The 13,571-nt window shown below is 48.6% G+C and overlaps 1 protein-coding gene across 5 annotated transcripts in view; it reads right to left on the bottom strand.

The window, feature by feature from the left end:
- Positions 1 to 13,571, bottom strand: part of SLTM (SAFB like transcription modulator) — a 147,328-nt gene that overhangs the window by 87,495 nt on the left and 46,262 nt on the right. For 2 of the 5 annotated variants that reach the window (XM_077474177.1, XM_077474175.1), the window contains exon 1: positions 11,035 to 11,233. The exons of 2 other annotated variants lie outside the window; for them this stretch is intronic. In XM_077474177.1, coding sequence (XP_077330303.1) covers positions 11,035 to 11,169 — 135 coding nt within the window. In that variant the 5' untranslated portion in view covers positions 11,170 to 11,233. Of the gene's footprint in view, positions 1 to 11,034; positions 11,235 to 13,571 lie in introns of those variants that run through there. One more of the 5 variants, XM_077474173.1, reaches the window with a different exon arrangement.

The following is a 13,571-nucleotide window of genomic DNA, read 5'->3' on the forward strand; positions in this document are numbered from 1 at the left end:
AGATCTCCCTCTGACATCAGCCAGGGAGATCACATGGCTGCTCAGCCCCTCCTGCAATAGCCCTGGAAACCGGCCAACAGTCACATGACTGGCCTGAAAGATCAAATTAAAAAGATATTTACATGCCTCGTTTTTATAAAAAGACTAATACAGCATGGTATGGCAAGGTATAATAACATGGCCTGCAGGGACCATTTAGGATTTATTTGTACAAATAACGAGGGGGGAGGGGGGGGGGGGGGGTTGTTAACAGAACAGGGAGCCAACAGGCAGGAAGTTAGGTGATGGGGGGGGAGGGGCAGAGACTGCAGATGACAGGGGGACCTACGTTGATCACAGTGGTCAGGGCTCAGCGGCCATGATTATCATGATGTCAGCGCAGAAAGAGGCAGGATCAGACAGGTTTTTTTGTTTTGTTTTTTAGTTTAGAGAGGGGCAGATGACACGGCACAAGCACTCTGCTGTTAGCCCTGCTTTAAGAGACCAGGATCTCCATTTTTCTTTTTGGGTTAAACACTTAAACACCATCACCCTAATCAATGCTCCCACTACAGACTGCTGAGGTCCGAGGGCCACACCATATATCATAGTGGCACAGGTTAGGCACAAAGTTTAGAGGGTGAAAAAACCCATCATGTTCAGGAATCAAGTTTTTGGGCAGGGGGAAGAAAAACATATGTAAACATGTCTAAACGATAGGCACATTTAGCACTTCAAGTGTTACTAAACCCACAACAGTAAAATAAATCTGTATTACACAGTAAAGCATGCTGGCTCTATTCATTGAGGAACCAAAGAGGTTAATCCTCCACTGTGTGAAAAGGGTGTTTGATCCTGGCTTTGCTGACCCTCCCTTTCTTACACTGTCACCAATCCACCTGCTAATAGTAAGAGCCTCGAGGGCAAGCTGCACATGCTCAGTTTAGTTTTTCCTGGGGGTGCATGTGATTGGCACAGGGCCAATCCGCACTGTGCAGACAGAGGGTCAGGGGTTCTGCAGCCTCAGGTGAGAGCAGAATGAAAAAAAAAAAAAAAAAAAAAAACTCCAAAAACGCTTTAACCAGACACTCGTAGTCACAAGACTGCTTTATACTGCAGATGAGAAAAGGGTTTAGCAGTTTATATTTTCTAAAATAACTGCATTATGTTCTGTCTACTGTGACACTTGGTGACTTCAACATTCTTGTCAATGTAAATAGCCCAGCTACAGGTCAACTTCACCTCATCCTTTGACTTAACCCAATGGATACACAACTTCTACTCACTGTAATGGCAATACCCTCGACCTTGTATTTTTCCAACTCTGCACTCCTGGCAACCTCACCAACACCCTCTTTCCTCTCTCTAATCACAAACTCATAAGTTACAATATATCCTTGCCTCCAACCACCCATTCAAGCGGCAAACTAATACTTGTAGGAACCTTCGCCACTTTAACCCTTCTCTTCGCTATTCTGCTACTGACCACCTATGACAATCTCTCCCCTGTCCGCCTCTCTCTACAACCAGTTCACTCATTACCACCAGACAAACTTTCTCGTCTAACTACACACAGAATCAGGCCTCGACTATTACAACCCTGGCAAACTGACACTAGAAATCTCAAGAGACATTGCTGGGCTCTTGAATGACTGTGGCATAAAACAAAGCTACTTTGGCACCCAGTCTCAACTTTTCTCAACCTTCAATTCTGCTTTGTCCCCACCCTCTCACTCACTTTCCAAGAGATTGTCAATCAGTACAAAAACAAGATTGATACAATGTGAGGAACCCTCCCTCCACTGTGTATACATCTTCTCCACTCAACATACCTTGCCAAAAACAGCACAGTCAGTCACTCTCCTCTCAAACTGGCTACTACTAAAGAGCTTGCAAGCCCACTTAACCAATTGTTCGCTGGATCCTGTTTCAACTACTGGACCCACCAACCTGAACAGCTTAGGACCCAACTCATTGCTCCCATTTACCTCTAAACTTCTAGAACGCCTAGGCCTCATGTACAATGCTGCTGGTAAAAAGGGACCTTTAGGAGCAGTTGGGAGTTTATTTCAACTGCCCCTGAACTCTTCTCTATGTTACCCTATCAGTACATATACACAGGACCATTTACAGTCATTTCTAGGCAGTTGAGCATAGAGGCATTTTTTGCGATGCAAAAAAAATAAAAATAAATTTATAAAAAACCCTTAAGCTGCGTTTCTTTCACATGAGTTACATTTTTGGCTATAAAACATAAATAAATGCTTGTAGACGCAAGCACGGCAAAATGCAGATAAACGTGTTATGTAAAAGCAGAATGGGTGTTTAACCACTACTTCCTTCCCAGACCAATTTTCATCGCTCTCGCACTTTCAATGACAACTGCGCGGTCATGCTACACTGTACCCAAATGACATTTTTATCATTTTGTTCGCACAAATAGAGCTTTATTTTGGTGGTATTTATTCACGAGCTGAAAGAGTTTTTTTCCATTTTAAAAGAAATCCAATAAAATAAAATTTTGACATAAATTTAAGCCAAAATGTATTCTGCTACATGTTTATGTGTGCAGATAATCATTAGAACATGTGATTTTAGTGGGACATATGTGGGGTACATGTGTTTTTTTATTTGGGGACATGTGTGGTGACATGTGTGTTTACACTGTGTGGTGATGTCTGTTGCCACTAGACTGGTGATCAGTTAGTAAAAAGCTGTAAAAACTAGGGATGCACCGAATGGGTTTTTTGGTGCCGATACCAAAAATGAAAAATACACTAGGCCGAAAACCAAAAATGACTTTTTAAAAAATACAGGAGGCGGTCAGAGACTGGCCGACACGGTACAGGAGGCGGTCAGAGACTGGCCGACGCGGTACAGGAGGCGGTCAGAGACTGGCCGACGCGGTACAGGAGGCGGTCAGACTGGCCGACGCGGTACAGGAGGCGGTCAGACTGGCCGACGCGGTACAGGAGGCGGTCAGACTGGCCGACGCGGTACAGGAGGCGGTCAGACTGGCCGACGCGGTACAGGAGGCGGTCAGACTGGCCGACGCGGTACAGGAGGCGGTCAGACTGGCCGACGCGGTACAGGAGGCGGTCAGACTGGCCGACGCGGTACAGGAGGCGGTCAGACTGGCCGACGCGGTACAGGAGGCGGTCAGACTGGCCGACGCGGTACAGGAGGCGGTCAGACTGGCCGACGCGGTACAGGAGGCGGTCAGACTGGCCGACGCGGTACAGGAGGCGGTCAGACTGGCCGACGCGGTACAGGAGGCGGTCAGACTGGCCGACGCGGTACAGGAGGCGGTCAGACTGGCCGACGCGGTACAGGAGGCGGTCAGACTGGCCGACGCGGTACAGGAGGCGGTCAGACTGGCCGACGCGGTACAGGAGGCGGTCAGACTGGCCGACGCGGTACAGGAGGCGGTCAGACTGGCCGACGCGGTACAGGAGGCGGTCAGACTGGCCGACGCGGTACAGGAGGCGGTCAGACTGGCCGACGCGGTACAGGAGGCGGTCAGACTGGCCGACGCGGTACAGGAGGCGGTCAGACTGGCCGACGCGGTACAGGAGGCGGTCAGACTGGCCGACGCGGTACAGGAGGCGGTCAGACTGGCCGACGCGGTACAGGAGGCGGTCAGACTGGCCGACGCGGTACAGGAGGCGGTCAGACTGGCCGACGCGGTACAGGAGGCGGTCAGACTGGCCGACGCGGTACAGGAGGCGGTCAGACTGGCCGACGCGGTACAGGAGGCGGTCAGACTGGCCGACGCGGTACAGGAGGCGGTCAGACTGGCCGACGCGGTACAGGAGGCGGTCAGACTGGCCGACGCGGTACAGGAGGCGGTCAGACTGGCCGACGCGGTACAGGAGGCGGTCAGACTGGCCGACGCGGTACAGGAGGCGGTCAGACTGGCCGACGCGGTACAGGAGGCGGTCAGACTGGCCGACGCGGTACAGGAGGCGGTCAGACTGGCCGACGCGGTACAGGAGGCGGTCAGACTGGCCGACGCGGTACAGGAGGCGGTCAGACTGGCCGACGCGGTACAGGAGGCGGTCAGACTGGCCGACGCGGTACAGGAGGCGGTCAGACTGGCCGACGCGGTACAGGAGGCGGTCAGACTGGGGACGCGGTACAGGAGATGGTCAGAGACAGAGGACGTGGTACAGGAGGCATCCCCCATTGCAGGCCAGTGTCCCCCATTTTGCAGCCAGCCTGTGCAGGGAAGAGCCGCCTCCGCCGCCTGTTTGATCACAGCGCCGGGAACATCACAGCTTTCATTTCAATAGATGTGTGTTCTCGGCCGCGCGCCGTCACACGCAGCCCCTCCCCCTTGTCCGGGCACTTTGATAGACAGATCATCCGTCCAATCCTGCGGATGATCTGTCTATCTAAGTGCCCGGACAAGGGGGGAGGGGCTGCGTGTGACGGCGCGCGGCCCGGGAACACACAGCTATTGAAATGAAAGCTGTGATGTTCCCGGCGCTGTGATCAAACAGGCAGCGGAGGCAGCTCTCCTGCGCTACACACCCCCCATGATGGGCGTCACCAGGGGCAGGGCCCCCACAAAGGCCACGCCCCATTTTCGGCTCCATTATCGGCCGTTTTTCTCTTTCGGCAAATTGCCGAAAAGGGCATTTTCGGCCGATATGTTTTGGCGGCTGAAATTTCGGTGCATCCCTGGTAAAAACAGCTCATACTCACTGATCACCAGCCGGCTGCAGCGATTTGCACTCCTCAGCAATGACTTCTGTGCGAGGAGAGGAGGAGCCGATTGCCTAGCAACCGGCTGTTTGTTTACATCACATGACGGCCGTGATTGGACATGGCCGTCATGTGATCAGGAGGGCCAATCACAAAGCCCTCCTGCCAATCCGAGATGCGCTGTGTCCGGGTGACACGAGTACAAATCGGGATCGCGCCGCTGCGCAGGCACGCACGATCCCCCTCCTTCTGAAGGACATTCCTGAATGTCCTCTAAGAAGAGAGCTCCCATCCGGCCGTATATGTACATTGGCCGGGTGAGAAGTGGTTAAGCGTGGGTTACCATTTGTCAAGTTACATTGTTCCGGAGAGGTTGTATAATATCATTTGTACATAAGGCCTGTACAATCGTCTTAACTACTACCTTAGTGAAAATAACCTTTTTGACCCTTTACAGACTTTTGCTCACAGCACTCCACAAAAACGAACTTGTGAAATGTGGAGTCAGTGGCACTACCAATGATCTGAGCATATAAGTTGGTTCTCACCAAGCATACCATGTAAGTGTAACCTAGGATTTACATGCAAAAAAACCCTATATATTCTCTCAGATGGGAGTGACGAAGTTATGATGAGCCCATCAGACAACCCAGTGCCAGCCAACTCTCTCATCAGAATATAAATCCAATATAAATTCCCCACAGCAATGTAAACCGAAGAAAAACGATAACATCAGATATCCAATATTCTAAAAAAGTAAAAGCAGTTTAGAGAAATATATACGTGATAGGAGTATCAGACAAAAAAAAAAAAAAACCCCCACACCATGAATCAGGGCCAAATAAAAAGAGAAATATATATACATACACACACACACACACACACACACTTGCAAAAGTATTCGGCCCCCTTGAACTTTTCAACCTTTTGCCACATTTCAGGCTTCAAACATAAAGATATAAAAATTTTATTTTTTTGTGAAGAATCACCAACAAGTGGGACACAATTGTGAAGTGGAACGAAATTTTTGCATTTTTTGAAACTTTTTTTAATAAAAAAATGAAAAGTGGGGCGTGCAAAATTATTCGGCCCCCTTGCGCTAATACTTTGTAGAGCCACCTTTTGCTGCGATTACAGGTGCAAGACGCTTGGGGTATGTCTATCAGTTTTGCACATCGAGAGACTGAAATTCTTGCCCATTCTTCCTTGCAAAACAGCTTGAGCTTAGTGAGGTTGGATGGAGAACATTTGTGAACAGCAGTTTTCAGCTCTTTCCACAGATTCTCAATTGGATTCAGGTCTGAACTTTGACTTGGCCATTCTAACACCTGGATACGTTTATTTGTGAACCATTCCTTTGTAGATTTTGCTGTATGTTTGGGATCATTGTCTTGTTGGAAGATAAATCTCCGTCCCAGTTTCAGGTCTTTTGCAGACTCCAACAGGTTTTCATCCAGAATGGTCCTGTATTTGGCTGCATCCATCTTCCCCTCAATTTTAACCATCTTCCCTGTCCCTGCTGAAGAAAAGCAGGCCCAAACCATGATGCTGCCACCACCATGTTTGACAGTGGGGATGGTGTGTTGAGGGTGATGAGCTGTGTTGCTTTTACGGCAAACATATTGTTTTGCATTGTGGGCAAAAAGTTCGATTTTGGTTTCATCTGACCAGAGCACCTTCTTCCACATGTTTGGTGTGTCTCCCAGGTGGCTTGTGGCAAACTTTAGCCAAGACTTTTTATGGATATCTTTGAGAAATGGCTTTCTTCTTGCCACTCTTCCATTAAGGCCAGATTTGTGCAGTGTACGACTGATTGTTGTCCTATGGACAGGCTCTCCCACCTCAGCTGTAGTTCTCTGCAGTTCATCCAGAGTGATCATGGGCCTCTTGGCTGCATCTCTGATCAGTCTTCTTGTCTGAGCTGAAAGTTTAGAGGGACGGCCAGGTCTTGGTAGATTTGCAGTGGTCTGATACTCCTTCCATTTCAAAATGATCGCTTGCAGTGCTCCTTGGGATGTTTAAAGCTTGGGAAATCTTTTTGTATCCAAATCCGGCTTTAAACTTCTCCACAACAGTATTACAGACCTGCCTGGTGTGTTCCTTGGTCTTCATGATGCTCTCTGCGCTTTCCACAGAACCCTGAGACTATCACAGAGCAGGTGCATTTATACAGAGACTTGATTACACACAGGTGGATTCTATTTATCACCATCAGTCATTTAGGACAACATTGGATCATTCAGAGATCCTCGCTGAACTTCTGGAGTGAGTTTGCTGCACTGAAAGTAAAGGGGCCGAATAATTTTGCACGCACCACTTTTCAGTTTTTTACTTGCTAAAAAAGTTTAAATTATCCAATAGATTTCATTCCACTTCACAATTGTGTCCCACTTGTTGGTGATTCTTCACAAAAAATTAAAATTTTATATCTTTATGTTTGAAGCCTGAAATGTGGCAAAAGGTTGAAAAGTTCAAGGGGGCCGAATACTTTCACAAGGCACTGTGTATACACACACACACACACACACACACACACACACACACACACACACACACACACACACACCCCAGAACAACACAGTGAGTGCACACATCTAATGCACTAGATTAGTGTACGTGAAAACTTAATTTATGTGCAAGAAAAAATATATAATATATGTATTGTCCATAAAAAATATTTATAAATTAGTGTACAAATGTCCAGAAATATTAAGCAACTTTTGTGCCCATAGAAACTCCAGGTGAATTTAGTGCTCCCCCTGAAGGGTCCCTAATCACCGACTCCTTGCACCCCTACAGGGGTAGCGTGAATATAGTTCCACTCCCTCTGGTTGGAGCAACCCAGCTATAGTCACTATAGTTACTTCTAACAGGAGAGAGTTGGATGGCACCAAGATGTCTGGTGGGCTCATCATATACCTTTGTCATTCCCATCTGAGAAAATATATAGGGGATTTTTGCATGTAAATCCAAGGGTATACATAAAATTGTATGCTTGGTGAGAACCAACTTATATGCTCACGTCATAGGCAGTGCCACTGACCCCACATTTCACACGTTATTTATACTTGGAGCTCCTCTAGGGGAGCTTAATCTTTGGAGAGGCAGCCACCGGGATAATTAACCTAAGTGCAGCTTTGTGTACTGGTAAACTCCACAGAAACTGCCTGACTAATATTGACTAAAGATTTGCTAACTGCTAAAACCAATGGCCACTACTCTGTACTCCTACTTGACCTCTCTGCGGCCTTCGATACTGTTGACCACCTACTCTACCTCAAACTCTGTTCACGTGGCCTCAAAGATTCTGCTTAACCCTGGTTCTCCCCATCGCAACACTCCTTCAGTGTTGTTTACAACTCTGTCTCCTCCTCTCCATTGCGCACGTGTGTTAGGTCATCCAAGTTCTCGGACTCCTTTATCTACACAGCCTCCCTTGGTCACTTGATAACCGCCCATGGCTTCCAACACCATCTACACACCGATGACATATCTGTCTACTCAACTCCCGCACTCCTTCAGTCTCCTCTTGGAATACTAACTGGTATATCAGCATGGATGTTGCACCACTTCCTTAACTGCTTCCCGGCCGAAGGCCAGGCGGCGCACCTATTGTGGCAGGAGGCCACCTGTTTAAACAGGGAATGTGCACGCATCCCTGTTTTTTCAGTGGCGGCATGTCACGGAGACACAGCTCGCCACCGAAGGGGGGTGAACAGCCATTGGTTATGGCTGTTTACCACGTGATCGGCTGTGATGAAGTCGCGGCCGATCACACCCCCACTGTGTATGGCGCATGCACGCAATCACGCTGCGCGTGGGTGGCGGTGTGTTCCCCAGGAACACTGCTCGCCACCGACGCTGGTAAACAGCCATTGGCCGGCTGTTTACCCACGTGTTGAGATGTTAGCAGGTTCTCCTCCTCCCACACCGATCGTGTGTGATAAGGAGATTACAGTGTACACCAATCACACCGATTGCTCGCTCGCACGCTCCTCCCCCCCCCCCCCAATAAAGAGGGCCTGTCACGGCACATCAAGAGTACCCGAGTACCTGAGCACCCATCACCGGGCCATCAGAGTACAAGAGTACCTGTCACCGGGCCATCAGAGTACCCGAGTACTTATTTGCAGCCCATGCCTCATAGAATATATATTGGGGTGTTTGCTTTCCAAAATGGGGTCATTTTGTGGGTAATTTCACTATCCTGGTGCTCCAGGACCTTCAAAAGTGTGATGGGTAGGAATGGAATGAAATGAAATGTGTCATTTATGCTCCTAGAACGCCTGAACGTAGTACTTCAATGTTCGGTCTCTCTATGTGACCACGCTGTGTAAAAGTCCTACACATGTGTTATCGCCGTAGTCGGGAGGAGTAGCAGAATGTATTTTGGGGTGTAATTTGTTGTATGCATATGCTGTGTGTGAGAAATAACCTGATATGACAATTTTGTGGAAAAATAAAATCTTCATTTTGCAAAGAATTGTGGGAAAAAAATGACAACTTAAAAAAAAAAAAAAAAAAACTCACCACGCTACTTAAAACCTTGGAATTTCTACTTTGTAAAAAGGTTTCATTTGGGGGTATTTGTACTTTCCTGACTTGTTAATGTCTCAAGAAATGAGCTACACCTGATGTACTGAAGGCCTGATCAGATGCGATCAATTTTCAGTGATTGGCACCATAGTTTGTAGACTCTATAACTTTCCCAAAGACCAAATAATATACGCCAATGTAGGTTATTAATACAACCATCAATCCCTCCCCTCATGCCAGAGGTACTAGGTGTAATCCTAAACTCTGACCTGTCCTTTCAGCCCCAAATCCAATCAGTCAAAAGTTCTAGAATACGCTTTTGTTAACATTGCATAAAATTTGCCCCCTTAAAAAAACTGCCAAGTTAGTCATCCTCTCCCTTATCACTTGCCTTGACTACTGCAACTTCCTTCTAATAGGCCAACCTTTCTATAGGCTATCCCCTCTTCAGTCTGCCGCCAGACTCATCTACCTTACCAACCGCTCAGTGTCTGTCACCCCTCTCTGCCAATCTACACTGGATTCTGATCACCCAGAAAATTAAAATTCTAATTACTAATCACAACATACAAAGCAGTTCACAGCTCTGCCCCAAAGATCACCCAAACTGTTCTCTCAAGCTCCCTCACCTCCCCCTCCCATGCTCATCTCCAGGACTTTAGAGCCTCTCCCATCCTCTGGCAATCTCCACCTCAACCTGTGCGACTATCGCCTACTCTGGCTGCCTTCAAACCCTGGAAACTTCTCTTCGAGGAAGCCGATCTAATCCAACTAATCTTTTTTGACTCCCATCAGCTCATCTCTCAGTTACATCCTTTTGTACCACTTAACCTATCCTATTAGATTGTAAGCTCTTCTGAGCAGGGCCTTCTTAAAGAGGAAGTAAAGGCACTTTTGTTTTTTAAATGCAACCTGCAAGGCAAAGGCATAATGAGCTAGTATGCATAGCATACTAGCTCATTATGAATAACTTACCTGTGAACGAAGCCCCCGATTCGGTCCTCCTCCTTTACCTTCACCGCTGCCATGTATCCTGGAGTCACTTCTGGAGCCGCGATGACATCACTCCCACGCATGCGCACGGGAGCATACAGGAGCGGCACATCTCCGTGCTCAGTGCACCTGCGCGCCGCTGTCTACGGCGCATGCACTGTAGACAGTGGAGCCTGTCTTTTTGTAAATGTCTCCTAAACCGTGTAGGTTTAGGAGATATTTCATGGACCTACAGGTAAGCCTTAATCTAGGCTTACCTGTAGGTCAAAGTGGTCTGTAAGGGTTTACAACCACTTTAATCCTCTTGTTTTGCAACAATGTCTCCCTTTTATATATTGTAAAGTGCTGTTTAAAACTTTGGCGCTTTATAAATCCTGTACAATAATACTCCTGTAGGAGACCAGATATAGCAAATGCCATGTCCTGAGTTTAGTAAAACTTTAAGCATGTATTAATTTCAATGGGTAGAATATTCTGGCCAATAGAAAGAATTGCCAAACATGTTTTTAGGAGCAAGTTTATTATGTCTTGGTGCATGAGGCCTGCAGCTGAGCCCCAGGTATGATCTGCACACACACACACGGAGATGGATCGGACAGATGACGGCCATATCACAGTATATAGATTAGATGTACGGCACAAACTCTCTTGGTACAGCGCCCCCCTCCCCGATCCGCCACGGCTCGCCGTATCTCGTACACCAGCCCCAGAGACACACAAAGCCCGGCTCTGCCGCGCACACCTCTAGCGCGAATGAGAGACGCGACTGGGCGGTAACGAGGCCTCCCCACCACATTCCCCTCCCACCGGGGCCCATACCTGCTTGAGCCGGGCCACCAGCACGTTCTTCACCCCGGTCACGTCCAGGTTCCTCCGCTTCAGCTCGGACTTCAGGTCGATAACGCGGAGCTCGGTCACTTTCTTCTTCTCGGTGGGCCCGCTGGATGAAGCCATTTTAGTCGGCTTGATCCGGGCACTAAGATGTCGCCGGGGCACGTGACACAGAGCGCTGGAAGGACAGGCCCCGGAAGTGGCGGTCACGGGCATGTTGCAGCTTCCGGGTACAAACTAACATTAAACTGTAGCCACGCCCCTCTCTGCCGCCAGCGAAAGCCCATCGACGCGCTCACAAAGGGCAGCGCGACACCTACAACAAGGTGTCCGCTCCGTGCTCTATAACGAGCGAGCATTTACCTAGATTGCCAGTGCGGAAGCGCCTATCCTGCCTCCAATCACCTCCTGGGCAACAAGTGGTGTTGCAAGATGTCGTGCACGGTGGATTTAAATCAAGTAAAACTGAACAAACATGAATGTATTTACCCAGAGCCCCCCAAATTTAAAATATAAAGTTTACCTTAAAAAAAAAAAAATATTTGTGTAAATCAGTGGTCTCAACTGTGCAGTATTATTCCCACCAGCACTAGCACTGGGCATAATTTCAGCCACTGGCATGAATGACAGGACACTATTCCTCCCACCAATAATGGGGCACTATTCCTCCCACCAATAATGGGGCACTATTCCTCCCACCAATAATGGGGCACTATTCCTCCAACTGATACCAATTTAACAGACCAACCAACCCAGAGGAAATGTCTGACATTTTCTAACCCCTCCCCCCCCGGCCACAAACCAGCGCCCGTAAAGTGGAGTTCCACCCAAAAATTGAATTTCCACTAAGTGCTGGTGACCCCCCTGACATGCTACATTTGCCAAGTCACCCCCCCCCCCCAATCTTCTGGCACAGGTCCCAGAAGAATGCCCAGCCATGCGCATCACTGGACCATGGGACAGGTGAGTGATTATTAATGGTCAGCAGATACTCTTTGTAGCTGCTGACTTTTAAATGGGTGTAACTCCGCTCTAAGTCTGAAGGACAGTAAACTGGTCCTTAGTTTTAAAAGTTGAGAACCCTGGTATAAAGCATCATTAAGGCCGGGTTCACACCGCTGCGATGCGGGAACGCCGCGAATCCGCGGCGTTTTCCCGCATCGCATTACTCCCGCCGGCAGTTCACACTGCCCTATGCGGACGGCTGGGAGTGTCAATGATATGTTAATGACACCCCCAGATCCGTCCGCATATCGCAGTGCGATCTGCCGACTCGCACAGGAATCGGATCGCATGGTGTGAACCCTCATGCGATCCGATTCTGTTGCGGACCAAAAAAAGGGTCCCGTGCGAGTTTGCTGCGGGAGCGATGCGAATTCAGCCATACTATCTGTATGGCTGAACTCGCATCGCTACGGAGATCGGATGTGATTTGCGGTGCGAATCACATCCGGATCTCCCCCCAGCAGCAGTGTGAACCCAGCCTTAAAGTGGTTGTAAATCCGCTGAATTTTTTTTATTTCCTCACCTGCAAAAGGAAAAGGCATAAAGAGCTAGTATGCATCACATACTAACTCATTATGAAATACTTACCTTAGAACGAGGCCGCGACATCTGGCCCGATCCACGCTGAGGGAGCTGACATGTTCCCTTGGCGTTTCTTCCGGGTATCGCAGGTCCGGCGCTGTGAGTGGCCGGAGCCGCGATATCGTCAGTCCCGCGGATGCACGCGTGAGATTACTTCCCGGCAGGGTCCGGCGTCTGCTGGGCTTCCAGCCGAGAATCCCATATACGCATGCGCCACTGCAGTCAGCAGCACATTGCGGGGGGAATATCTCCTAAACCAGGGGTCTCAAAATGGTGGCCCTCCAGCTGTTGCTGAACTACAAGTCCCAACTTGACTCTGCGAGTCTTGCTTGTTACTGTCATCCATGCAATGCCTCATGGGACTTGTAGTTCTGCAACAGCTGGAGGGCCACCAGTTTGATACCCCTGTCCTAAACCATACAGGTTTAGGAGATTTTTTTTTTTTTTTAACTACAGGTTAGCCTTATTATAGGCCTTCCTGTAGGTAAAAGTCAAAAAATGACCTCACAACCACTTTAATAGGAGTGTCACTGTAAAATTCATAAAAAAAAATAACAAAAAAACAAAGAAAGTACACCTGCCACCATACACCTCTAGAAGGCACAGGAGACATCATTAAGTCTATCTGCTGATTCATGGGAAGAGCTGGGTGCTTGAAATCCCAGGACAGCACTCTTTAGTCCAGTATAACCCAACCACCAGGCTGGCGGCCTATCCTCCCACAAAACCTTCCAGCTTCACATACCCACTTGACCTGCCACAGTGCATGGTCCATATTGCCCAGACCCTCTACAAGCCCTCAGCACCCTGCACAGCCATCAGCCCCATAATGCCCCCCAACCTACAAACATGCTGTCCAGCCCCTTGCTGGGGTATACAGATTACCGAAAGGGAGCTTGAAAAGACCCCACCCCCACAAATGCAAGCAGCTTCCTCCA

This window comes from Lithobates pipiens, unplaced genomic scaffold (assembly GCF_037356315.1).
Source record: "Lithobates pipiens isolate NorthernLeopardFrog02 unplaced genomic scaffold, aLitPip1_a1.2 Scaffold_8, whole genome shotgun sequence".
Lineage (NCBI taxonomy): Eukaryota > Metazoa > Chordata > Amphibia > Anura > Ranidae > Lithobates > Lithobates pipiens.